Here is a 13,140-nt window from a genome sequence, read left to right on the forward strand (position 1 = left end):
ACGCAGCCCGCACTGTACTCGCACACCTCACGTAAAAACTAGCGCACGGGGGCCACAATATTTAAAAATAAGGTTGAGGGAAATGAAATGAAATTTCTTAGCATTACTATTCGGCATGGATCTGTGATCAATGTTGTGATAATGATGACAATAATCTTGATGTTTGCGAGCTGTGATTCAAAGAACCAAAATTTTGTTCTTTTGGTTCTTGTTAATTATGAAATGCTGTCCACAGATTGAGTGAAATACCAAAAATTTAATAGTAAAATAGTAAAAATAGTAAACTCCCCTAATCTGGGCATTTTGGGACTGAGCACTGGCGGCCGTAACTAGGAATTACCTGTATCCATGGAAACTCAGAGCATTCATTACCCTGATGATGGGCCAGGCCCGACAATTGTAATGATAATTTTAATTTTAATTTGAATCGCAGTGAAGAGACCGTGTTTGGAGTTGAGAAGTGAAGTTTGCTAAACTCAGAGCATACCCACTTTAATAATACTGCATGCAAGTAGACATTATTTTGTATGGCAATCAATAGTTTTTGGGACCGTTTTGCGTGGAAAAGCCGGTTAATTTGTGTGACTCTACATGGATCAGAAAGGTGCCCGGACGGGCGTGCCCAGATTAGGAGCATCCGGATTACTGTAAAATGGCTAATTCTGGCGCCGGTAATATTCTAGCGAAAGGAGTGTTTTCGCTAAAGTTTTGCCGCGCCAATCGAAATTTTGCATGTACAGTACTTACTAGGCATCTCATTTGTTTTACTTCCAAGTATCTCTGAAACTCGGATCTCTAAAATATTTCGTCGCAAATTGGTCCTGATTCAGAAAACCCTAAAATCTTTACCCGCTAAAATTAGCCGTTCTACAGCAGGGGAGGTTTACTGTATTCTTCAGAGCACAGCCAAGGTACCACCCTGAATGTGGTGACCCATGCACTGGTGACATTGTCATGCATGCACATCCGAATGTAGACTGGCTGTAGCACTGTAGCACTACATGCAACACATGTCCTGAGCTCATCCTGTTTGCGTAGCGTCTGCAGATTGACACCAACATCATCAGCATCCACCAGTCGAAAACCCGAACACGTTTCAAGTTGACTTGGGAAAGATTGTGCGGCTCACCAGATCCATCATGATCTCGTTGGTGCCAGCATAGATGGGTTGAATTCGAGCATCGACGTAAGCACGGCCAATCTTGTAGTCGTACATGTACCCCATACCACCATGAAGCTGAACACACTCGTCAGCCACGCGGTTCTGCAGCTCAGACGCCCTGACGTTACATAGCAGACAGCACACAATAGAATAGGGCAGACAATGACTGCGAGCATGGCATACAGTAGTCCACACCCTGTAAGTGTGTGCCGTACCGTGAATCATGGTATTGTACTAGCACCAGCTATTACCACTGCTCATACCCTGTACTGTGCTGTGCAGTGTGAATCAGGGTACACATACCAGCCATTGGTATGACATACATTCTATGATTCAGACACATTCAGTCACTGGAAACTGAACATATCGCCACCAAGAGATGACGATAAGAATTATCTGCTCAGATTAGGATATCTGATACAGTGGGTCAGCACATACAGAAGCTGTTCGAGTTTCAACTGCTCTGCCACTGAAAATTGATTGTTGTAACAGTCAAAAACGCTGGACATCCTTTTCAACATGTAAAATGTAGAATGTAGTGTGATGACAGCCTAAGTGTAGAATGTAGAATGTAGTGTCATCCGAAATGATACTAACCATGCTTTGGCCATGGATGCGGTGGCCGTATCCAGACATTGTTCCCCATGCCGCTCGATGCAGCTGTCAACAAACGCCCGACCAACGGCTATGTCAGTCTTCAGCTTGGCCATGCGATGTCTGATCAGCTGAGAGCGGCCATTGGAAATTAGTGCGAGAAACAGAGGTAACAAAAATGATGGATCATGATAAATTGATAATATTCATTGACGGTTTGAGGGAAAGATAGAAACGGGGGAAAAGCCTGAAGAAAAATAGACTGTCACCACCAGACCTTGAACCAGGGACCCTCTCTTATGGCCAGTGATACTCTCAGTGACCACCACCAGGCTATGGTGTGGTCGTCATCCAAGCAGCGACCATTCCACGTTTTCATGATCATGACAATGCGACTAGTTGCAATGAGGTACAGCAGAATAGAGCAGAATAGACGTACCGTGCCGTCGATTGTACTACACGGAAACGAGGACAACATTCTAAATTCTGCGGTGGGGGGGGGGGGGAGGGAGGGATAAACAGGATCAGTTGTGTTCTGTCTGTTCTGGTGGTATAGTTTCGTTACTAGACAGAGTGGTCACACTCACAGGTTTTACTACATACCTGCATGAGTTCCAATGTACATCGTACACACAGCACAGCACAGCACAGCACAGATCCGATATTATAGCATCAACCACTATCCATACCGGCCTACCTGCATGGATGACAGTGGTCCTCCAAACGCCTTTCTCTCCTTCAGATACTCCCGTGTCCACTCAAACATGGCCTCTGCTGCGGATATGGCACCAACAGCCACGCCCAGGCGTTCCTATCCAGGTCACAAATCAACCAACCCCCTCAGACTGGTGTGCCGATGACCATGTGATAGCAAATTTCACAAGGCACGTTGTTTGCATATACATGATAGCTTGCATACACCCCGGTCCTACCGGTAAGACCTACCTGTGGGACCATCATACACACACATACTGCACAGCCTCTGTTTAAACATTGACCCAAACCCTCACCCGTGATAATGCATAAGCTGTTGCTAAGGGGCTATTGAAGGAGTCCACAAATTTGAGACATGATCGTACAAGGCATATTACAAAATACCATGGCAACAGCCCATGGCAACCTCAAAAGTGGAGTGTGGTGTTATGTTTGAATCCATAGTCTGTCTGTACATGATCTGTACGCCATACGCTGCTCTGTGTGTACTCCACATTATACATGCATGCCTTGTACACTGTTGTCAACTGCTTTGCCATGTGTACGTTATGCGTAGTGTTTGAAGTAGAGCGCGTAGTCTACTCTGTCAGCTATGTCAGTTATTCGTTTCCTGATTTCGAATAGTTCCTTGCTTGTCGTTCTGAAGTATAGTTGTAATATATTGTGCTCTTGCTCCACGTAGTTCTCTGTCGATCATATTCTGGCGAATATAACACTGGCGACGAAGATAGTTTTTTGTAATCCGCAATGGCAGAACGCCCAGTACCTCAGTTCGATCCTACTGGCCCTGCTCAAGATGTATCCATTCGCTGGGCGAAGTGGAAACGCAGTTTTCAATACTACCTTGCTGCAGAGGATATCACCGATTCGACACGGTCGAAAGCAAAGCTGTTACATCTTGTTGGTCCCGCTGTACAGGACGTGTTTGACACGCTCCCGGAACCTCCAGCTCCGACGGATGGTTCGGTCCAGAATTCTTACGACAAAGTAGTCACTATGTTGGATTCGTACTTTCAGTACACTCCGAATGTAATGTTCGAACGACATACTTTCCGCCCATTGGCGCAAATGGAGACAGAGACAGTAGCTCAGTTTGGCAACCGTTTGGTTCAACAAGCAAAGCTCTGTTTGTTTGCTGACCAGGACGAGCAAGTGTGTGACCAGCTTGTAGAGAAGTGCATCGATGATCGTCTACGCCGAAAGTTTCTGGAGAAACAAGGCACTCTCAAGCTCAAGGATGCTCTGGAGTTGTCCAGACAGTTCGAGGCAACTGAACTCAGCGCTCGAGGAATGTCACAATCGCGCAGTGCTCCAGCTCCTGTCCGTCTGGTATCCTCCACTACTGGCACTAGGACACCAACGTATTCAAGTGGTCCACCCGGAGCAGAGTGTAGCAACTGTGGCCTTTCGGATCACACAGCGGAGTCTGCTAACTGCCCTGCACGTGGCAAGGAGTGTCTGAATTGCCACAAGAAAGGTCACTACAAGCGCAAGTGTCGGAAACCAGTGACGTCCAGGTCGTCCAAGACTGGAAGGAGAGGAAGAGGAGGTGGTACGCATCAAGTCGTTAGTGCACCTTCAGCACACAGCGCACCAGCATCTCAGCAGAAGCCTGTCCAGCATGAGTCCTACGCTATTGGGAAAGTCACGTCTCCGCTGAACGAGTCAGACTCGCTGTTTGTGTCCGTGTTCGTCAACGAACGGCCGCTGAGAATGGAAGTGGACACAGGCGCGAAAGTCACTCTAGTACCTGAACACGTGTGGGAACAGTCCTGGAGTGATGTTCCGCTTGCGGCGTCCCAGCTGCAACTCACCACCTATGATGGCAGTTCGCTACCAGTGGTAGGAGAGACGGTTGTTGAAGTAGCGTACGGTGAGCAATCCATCACAGACACCATTGTGGTTGTGAAGGGCGGTAGCCATCCCCTACTCGGTCGTAACTGGTTGCACCGTCTTCGTCTCGACTGGCCATCATTGTTCCGCATCAACTCAGTGTCGAGCACAGAGGCTGACTTCAAGAATGAGTTTCCGGTGGTATTTGGAACTGGCCTCGGTACGGTCAAGGACCACCAAGCTGAGATCCACTTGAAGGAGGGAGCGACCCCTCGCTGTTGTTCAGCTCGTCCCGTTCCGTATGCTCTGCGTCCTGCCGTGGAGCGTGAGCTCGACCGTCTGGAGGGTGAAGGTATCATACGTCCAGTCAAGTCAGCTGAGTGGGCCTCGCCACTAGTGATAGTCAGCAAAAAGAACGGCGACATCCGCCTTTGTGCCGACTTCAAGGTCACGATCAACCGGCACATCGATCCACGTCAGCATCCAATACCTAATCCGAATGATCTGTTGTCACGTCTTGCCGGTGGGTCAATGTTCAGCACGCTTGATCTCAGCCAGGCATACGCACAGCTGCCGCTATCCGAAGCAAGCCAGAAGTATTGCGTCATTGCCACGCATCGCGGTCTCTATGCATTCAACCGTCTGCCGTTTGGTGTTGCAAGTGCCCCGGCAATCTGGCAACAAACCATGGATCAGATCCTGCAAGGCATCCCTGGTGTGGTTTGTTTCTATGACGACATCCTCATCACCGGAGCAACCCCAGCCGAGCACGATGAGCGCCTACGTCAAGTACTGGAGCGACTTGCCGAATTTGGTGTACGTCTACGTCTCGAGAAGTGTGTACTCAGCGTTGACCAGGTCCGCTATCTCGGTTTCACTGTCTCAGGCGAAGGCATTCAAACCAATGGCGACAAGGTTGCTGCCATTGTCGACGCACCACCACCGAAAGACCAGACAGCTCTGCAGTCGTTCATCGGTCTAGTGATGTTCTACAGCCGTTTCGTGCCATCTATCTCAGATGTACTGCAACCGCTACGACAGCTTCTCGTGAAAGACGCACCCTGGGACTGGTCGTCTGAATGTCAAGAGTCATTCGAGAAGGTCAAGAATCTGATGGCTGATGCACCCATTCTTGCCCACTTCGACATCAACCGCAAAGTCATTGTCGAGTGTGACGCTTCTCCGTATGGCCTCGGTGCCTGTCTGCTGCAAGAAGATGATACTGGCAGCCGACGTCCTGTGTGCTTCGTGTCCCGAGCTTTGAGTTCTGCCGAATCGCACTACAGCCAGATCGAGCGTGAAGCTCTAGCAATTGTGTTCGCAGTGAAACGTCTTCACATGTATTTGTATGGTCGTCCGTTCGTACTCCGCACTGACCATAAGCCGCTGCTGCGTATCTTTGGACCGCACTCCGACATGCCAGCAACAGCCGTTTCCCGGTTACAGCGTTGGGCAGTAATTCTCAGTGAGTATGAGTACCAGATTGAGCATATCAGTGGCACCGCTAACGTCATCGCTGACTGCTTATCCCGCCTGCCATTGAAGCTGTCCGAGCAGCAAGAAGCAACCGTTGTGAACGCCGTTCTCCAGCATGCCCGTGATCCATGTGAGTCTCTACCTGTCTCTGCTGCTGATGTTGCTGCAGCCAGCAAAGACGATGCCGTTATCTCGCGCATCATGCAGTACCTTCAGTTCGGTTGGCCCGCCGACACCCCCGACGATCTTCAAGCCTACCGCCGATGCCGCAACGAGCTGACGATTGAGTCTGGTTGTTTGGTGAGAGGCCATCGTACCGTAATCCCTGTGCAACTTCGCCGCGCGCTGCTGCAGGAGCTGCACAGTGTGCACCTTGGCATTGTGCGAATGAAGTCCGTCGCACGCAGTTTCTTCTGGTGGCCAGGCATTGATGATGACATCAAGCATCTAGCCACGTCATGCCGTCAGTGCCAAGACACCGCTAATGCTCCGCCCAAGGAAGCACCGCATCCCTGGATCTATCCCTCCGAGCCCTTTGAAAGAGTGCATGTCGACTTCGCCGAGCACGACGGCCAGCACTACTTTCTGCTTGTAGACGCCTATTCAAAATGGCTCAGTGTCTACAAGATGTCTTCTACGACAACCCACCAGACCCTGGAGTGCCTACTGTCGTTCTTATCTACGTACGGCATCCCGAAGACACTGGTCAGCGACAATGGTCCGCAGTTCACGTCGCACCTGTTCCGCCAATTCTGTTTGGAGAATGGAATCAGCCATAAGTGCACACCGCCATATCATCCAGCGTCCAATGGACAAGTAGAACGTTGTGTCCAAGAGTTAAAGAAGGCGCTACGTACTCGCCCGGACAACGTGTCAGCCGGCACCCAGCTCCACCGTTTTGTGTTCGCGTACCGCAACACACCACATTCAACAACACAAGTCACGCCTGCAAGCTTGGTGTTCAAGAAATCCCCAAACGTCAAGTTCTCCCTGCTGAAGCCCAATTTCAGTAGTTCCCAGCGTCAGCGTCAGACTACAGCGTCATCAACGAAGAGAGACTATACTCCCGGTGATGCTGTAGCAGTACTCAACACTCGTAATGGCAATGGTCCAAAGTGGATTCACGGAACTATCGCCGAGCGGCTTGGTCCGCTATCGTACATCGTTCGTACCGGTGAACAGACGCGACATGTACATTCTGACCACCTTCGTATGGCAGAATCTGAGAGGGAAGAGGAGACTGAACAAATTGAAATGCAACCGCAACCGGCCGTTGAGTTCCGCCAGCCTTCTACCGTACCTGCACCAGTCAGTGCACCAGCAGAACACGCTCCCGCTGTACCAGCTGTCGAGCCAGCATTTGAGCCCGATGCAGACATCGAAGTAGCTCAACCCCTATCCACATCGTCTGAGGCTAAGCCAGCACATTCGCCGCGCCGATCCTCCAGACAGCATCGTCCCCGTCAACGCTTGATTGAAGAATTGTGATGACACTAACAGTCCTGTCATGATTCTAGCACAGCTCATTCCGTTTTGTTAATTGTTCTGTGAGCTTTACCTTTACTGTGTTCCCTGTTGCAACGCAGTAGTTCTTTTTTGTTTTAGTATGAACAACATTCTATTCCTCACGGCGTTTCTTATCTAAAGGAGGAGGAGTGTTATGTTTGAATCCATAGTCTGTCTGTACATGATCTGTACGCCATACGCTGCTCTGTGTGTACTCCACATTATACATGCATGCCTTGTACACTGTTGTCAACTGCTTTGCCATGTGTACGTTATGCGTAGTGTTTGAAGTAGAGCGCGTAGTCTACTCTGTCAGCTATGTCAGTTATTCGTTTCCTGATTTCGAATAGTTCCTTGCTTGTCGTTCTGAAGTATAGTTGTAATATATTGTGCTCTTGCTCCACGTAGTTCTCTGTCGATCATATTCTGGCGAATATAACAGTGGAATTTCGCACTCCACTGACATTGCAAGCTGAGAAAGACAATAAGTCCTCACCATGATCGGTGTGCATGGTCAAAAATTCACTTTGGACATAGTTACTAGCGCTCCGACTGGAGCATGTGCGGTCATTTTTGACAATTGATAACATTGCACATATGCAATGCACTGGACAAAGTCTTGCATTTTGCGCCATTACTTTGCCTTACAAAGACCTCATCTCAACAATTTCTTCGAGGAAATTCTCTCTCTTACATGTGAGTTTTTACAATGCACGCCACAGTGGTGCAATGGCCTCTAGCAATAACTCAGTTGCACAATTATTTCTTGGTGTCCTTGATTGCCGCACCAGCAGCATATTGATCATAGTGGACAGACAGTGTGATCGGTGATCCAACAGTTCTAACCTATTTTTAAAGATGAGCAGACTCCACGGAGGCCCATTCATCTTATAAAATACTTCCGTCAAAAACTCCTCGAAATATTGTCTGACTTATTGTAGTTCTGGCTCTTGCATAGAATATCCTGTTTTAGTGTACTTTGGACTGCGGCAATTTAGCAGTGTGTTGGGTTTAATAATCATCAATTCAGTTCAAGGAAATGGTAGGTAAAACCAGCAACCCTGTATAGCTCTTTCCAAGATACACCGGCGGGAAGCTGGGTCAAGAGATCATCTGGTTCCAGCAATCACCTGGTCTGTAAGACTAGGGAAGGGTCACACTGGTTTCAGAGACCAGCTGTGTGTTAAGACAACGATAGGCTGTCTCATGGCTGGTTCCATGGCTGGCCGCTGAAACCAGGAAGGTTCACCGGTACAGCCCAGGCTTTAATTTAATACGGTGCAAACATATCTGAATTGCCACCATCCATTGTGAGCCTATCTGTGTAGACGTGCCGGCCATAGGTTCCCGGGTGAAGTGATCTCCTTACCTGCGGTAGCTCATTCATCATGTAGTAGAATGCCTTGTTCTCCTCTCCCAACATGTTGGAGGCTGGTATACGTACGTCACTGAAGAACAACTCGCTGGTGTCCTGCAGAAAAAAACAGCAATAGCAGTACAGAACAGCTGCAGGAGAGGCATGGTCAACTGCACCCCTATCCCAACCCATTTCCACCACTTAATACCGCAAGAGTACCCCCTGGACCAGTACAGTACATTCAGGCTCTCACAATGTAATTTGTATGAACAAAGTTGAACTCAAACGTATGATTCTCCCCGTTTCCTGACTGTAAATCAAGACGGATGTGCCCTTGAGAGAAGGACGTTCTGGCTGTACTTTACCGTACTCCATTCTTGAAGAGCATGCATGAGCACAAAACACAGACACATTGATCACGGATGGATGCACTAACAACAGACGTGATGTCGTTCACACTAACACTAGCTTGCACACACCACGGTGCGCACTGCATACCTGCGCTTTGAGGCCAATTTTTCTCAAGTTCTTGCCACGCTCAAATCCAGGCATTCCTCTCTCCACTACAAAGAAAGAAAGTCCATGGGCTGCACGTCCTTCTTTCTTCGTCTTGGCCACGACTAAAACCGCATCAGCAAGCTGCCCATTGGAAATCCATGTCTACAGAGTAACAGACATGCGGTACAATACCACGCTACATAACCGTGTCAGCTACGTATTAATCAATCTGACTGTACTCGTTCAGCATGGCTAGTATTCTATCTACATGTACAATCATGTAACTGTTCTATGAGTGAACTGGATGGAGTGCTTGTGTAGACACTGTATACATCAGACTCACATGTGACAGTGTATACACCAGACTCACATGTGACTGTAAATACTGCTGTCCCCATACGCCACGCTGCCTGAAGCAGGCAAACAAAATGTCCTGATTTTTGATAGGACTATAGCTGATCCTGGCCAAGATAAGATCAAGAGTACATAACCAAGAGTGTGCAACTGCCTGCACAACCTCTATGCTGTGCTGCGACGGCAGAACTTCACATCACGTGACATGGTTCAAAAGGTTATGCTGGCAAACAGTGCAAAGTGACCACAAGAGAGTTGTACCCAAAGCTGGGCTGCGTACAACCCAGTATCTATCATGCACTAGAGTGCACGGGTTCATCACGTGATGTGAAGTTCTGCCGTCGCAGACCCCATAGCTGGAGTTGCACACTCTTGGGTTATGTACTCTTGATAAGATGCAGTGTGACAGTATTACTACAAGTAGATACAGTGAAACCTGTGACTAACGACCAACCCTTGGGGCCAGAGAATGTGGTCTTTAGTGACAGGTGGTCCATAGTTAGAGGTTTGCACCGCATAACCATATATGAATGTGAGACCGTCCGTGCCGGGCGAAGTGGTCTGTAGTAGCAGGCTGGTCGCTAGTCATGGTGGTCTTTAGATACAGGTTTTACTGTAGTACCAGGCTGGTCGCTAGTCACGGTGGTCTTTAGTTACAGGTTTTACTATACTACCGGTAGTACAGTAAAAGTATTACTGTATGGAGTGCATGTGGGGTGACACTGTCACAGGGACCAGTATCTACAGGGATGGTGTAAAACAAGTTTAAAAACAGTGATTATCGTGTTCGTTCCTGAAGGGAACTCGCGATGGCCGCTATCAACCGGCAAATCCTAGCGGCAGATGCAGCACCTAACGGTGGGGGTGAGGGGATAAGTCTCACAACCACTGACACAAGTGCCGAGAAACCCCATTAGCCACATTCATGTCATATGGGAGAAATAACAGATTTGGAGATTACAGCCAAAAGCTGATGACCAACTGATCATGCAGCAGAGTGATGGGGAGGTGCACCGAGTCATCCCCCCCCCCCTCCCCCCCCTCCGTCAACACAGAGCTTGCCTGCAGGCAACAGGTGATCGCAACTTGTGACGCACCTCAGGCATACAGTAAGCAGGATCAACACAATGCCGTCCGTGTTCTCTGGCTCGATCCTGAGCACAGCCTAGACTGCCAACCATGCATTTCATCATTTGTCACGGCGCATTGTGCACATTTTGATCGTAAAAGAGTGCATTGGAAATGAACACCATAGTATACCATGAGCCGTACTCCGGCAAATGCCATACTCACTATCATGCACCAGCCATAGATCAGATTGGTGTGTGGGCATTCCTGTCAGTACTACACAGTGTATTTTTAGACTGAGTGATGTAGTAGCTAGCCTACCTTACTGCCATTCAGGATGTAGTCATCTCCAACTCGTTCAGCATGAGTTTGAAGACCTTGAAGATCACTGCATAGGCACCACGCATGCACATACGCCAACAGACATGTGCACATAAAATGGATGTGTGTGTGTGTGTGTGTGTGTGTGTGTGTGTGTGTGTGTATGTATGTGTGTATGTGTGTGTGTGTGTGTGTGTGTGTGTGTGTGTGTGTGTGTGTGTGTGTGTGAGAGAGAAAGAGAGAGAGAGAGAGAGAGAGCCACGGTTTCCGGCAGTGAGCAGGTGCAAATACCAACCCTCAAAGCCTAGCTGGGCATGAGAGAAGAGTTGTTATTAATCCACAAATGTCAGCCTGTGTCTCCATCTGCCGCACCGTTACATACGGCCGAGTTATACGGGGTACTCAACTCTTGAGCTAGGCGGGTATTCAATACTCAGTTCACTTACCTCCCAGCGCCAGGCTCTGACATGGCAATGGCAGTGATACATGTACCGGCGGTCATTGCTGGGATGAAGCGCTTCCTTTGCTCATCCGAACCATATTTGGAAAGGTAGGGCATGACTATATCAGAATGTGCATAGAATGATAGGCCAGTTGCACCAGCGGAGGTTCTGCAAATCAATTTGACAATGATTGTATAGAACACAAGAGAACAGAAGACATCACAATGTTTACAGAAGGCAGCCTGGCATGAGGGCACTCACAATAGAAAGCACAAGACCAGCCACATCGCACTAAGGACTTCGTAAGCTCTGCGCCGCACACATGCACTTACATGCACCGCAGAGCACAACAGGACGATGGAGGCATGCTGAATTGCACTGACTTGGGCCGTCACATCGAAGACCTTCAGACAGCAGTGTCATCAGTCCAAACCTGAACAATCAGGCTCAGCTCGCAACTAAGTTGAAACCCAGGAAAACTGTAAATTGGACAGTACACTTCTACCACCACAACTGTGTGTGTAGTTGATATGTTGCGTTAATTTTAACAATAATCTACGCTATGCGCTGATAACTTTCAGTTAGCACTCATGGTGTAGGGATATGGTGATAGAGGTGCCACAAAGAAACTCACACATTTGCAATCAGTCAGAAAATGCAAATATGAAATATACTACCACGGTCAATTATCACACGCCATGCCAACAAGCAACAAGGCAAAATCAGACACATAACTCTCTCAAGCCTTGTGTTGGATTCGGAAGTAAAGGAGCAGATGATCACAGATCAGTGGCCTAAATTTCTTAGTGATAATATTGGTACTTTGAAGCAGGGGAAATAGTCTGCACCAGTCACTACAGTGCTAACCAGTACACTGCAACAGCCCGTAATTGTTAATAAAGCCTCTGCCATAACAGAGTTCGTTACATGTATCATCAACTGCGAGAAGTACTTTAGCCGGTATATAGAATTATCATGACAAATTGGCAGAAAACTTGGCCCCTGGCATGGAGAGGACTGTCTTGCTGATAAAACTAGCGGCTAGCTTTTTTTCTTCATCTCTTCAGATGGCGTTTCAAGCGCCAGTTGCAGCATGAAGACTTTGAAGCTTTCGGATATTTCTTCTACACTACGGTCACTACACTTGATGACTAGTTTCCTTTTTTCGGTATTGTTACTCATCCGTCTTTGCAAAAACTAAGACATGGTTAATGGTAGTCACTAACTTAGCAGTGTGGGCTATTTTCAATAGCGCTGTGCAGCAGTATGCCGTATGCTTCCATCACACCAGCGGCTAGAGCAGGTCGAGGACAGCAATATCACTGTCATCCGAACAGCATCTCTCTAGTATGATGGGACACTCGCTGGCATGATGGGACACTCGCTGGCATGATGGGACACTCGCTGGCATGATCCTAAAATTGGTGCATAAGATTCCAAGAGTGTGCACACAAACTAAACAACTTTACTTGCAATTTTCTTCTGTTTGTTTGTTTGGCTTTATTTAGAGTCTTCTCTTTCTAGTGTGTGAGCAATTTTCCATTCGGCGATATCGAGTATGCATCACTCAGCGAGGTGCCCTGCTTCTCCCTCTCCCTCTCCCCAGTCTCCCTCTCCCGCTCCCTCTCTCTCTCTCTCTCTCTCTCTCTCTCTCTCTCCTCTCTCTCTCTCTCTCTCTCTCTCTCTCTCTCTCTCTCTCTCTCTCTCTCTCTCTCTCTCTCTCTCTCTCTCTCTCTCTCTCTCTCTCTCTCTCTCTCTCTCTCTCTCAGCCTTTTCACTGCACTTCAGGTACCGTAAAAGTCCGTAAATAAGTA

The 13,140-nt window shown here is 48.2% G+C and overlaps 1 protein-coding gene across 1 annotated transcript in view; it reads right to left on the bottom strand.

Annotated features, from left to right (window-relative positions):
* Positions 1–73: 73 nt before the first annotated feature.
* The window catches only part of LOC135825051 (long-chain specific acyl-CoA dehydrogenase, mitochondrial-like), a 16,385-nt gene continuing 3,318 nt past the window's right edge, over positions 74–13,140 (bottom strand). The window contains exons 5-11 of the mRNA XM_065337792.1: positions 11,330–11,494; positions 10,884–10,950; positions 9,141–9,302; positions 8,655–8,756; positions 2,454–2,567; positions 1,760–1,887; positions 74–1,280 (exon numbers count right to left, since the gene is read on the bottom strand). Coding sequence (XP_065193864.1) covers positions 1,097–1,280; positions 1,760–1,887; positions 2,454–2,567; positions 8,655–8,756; positions 9,141–9,302; positions 10,884–10,950; positions 11,330–11,494 — 922 coding nt within the window. The 3' untranslated portion in view covers positions 74–1,096. The remainder of the gene's footprint in view (positions 1,281–1,759; positions 1,888–2,453; positions 2,568–8,654; positions 8,757–9,140; positions 9,303–10,883; positions 10,951–11,329; positions 11,495–13,140) is intronic.

This window comes from Sycon ciliatum, chromosome 1, assembly GCF_964019385.1.
Source record: "Sycon ciliatum chromosome 1, ocSycCili1.1, whole genome shotgun sequence".
NCBI lineage: Eukaryota > Metazoa > Porifera > Calcarea > Leucosolenida > Sycettidae > Sycon > Sycon ciliatum.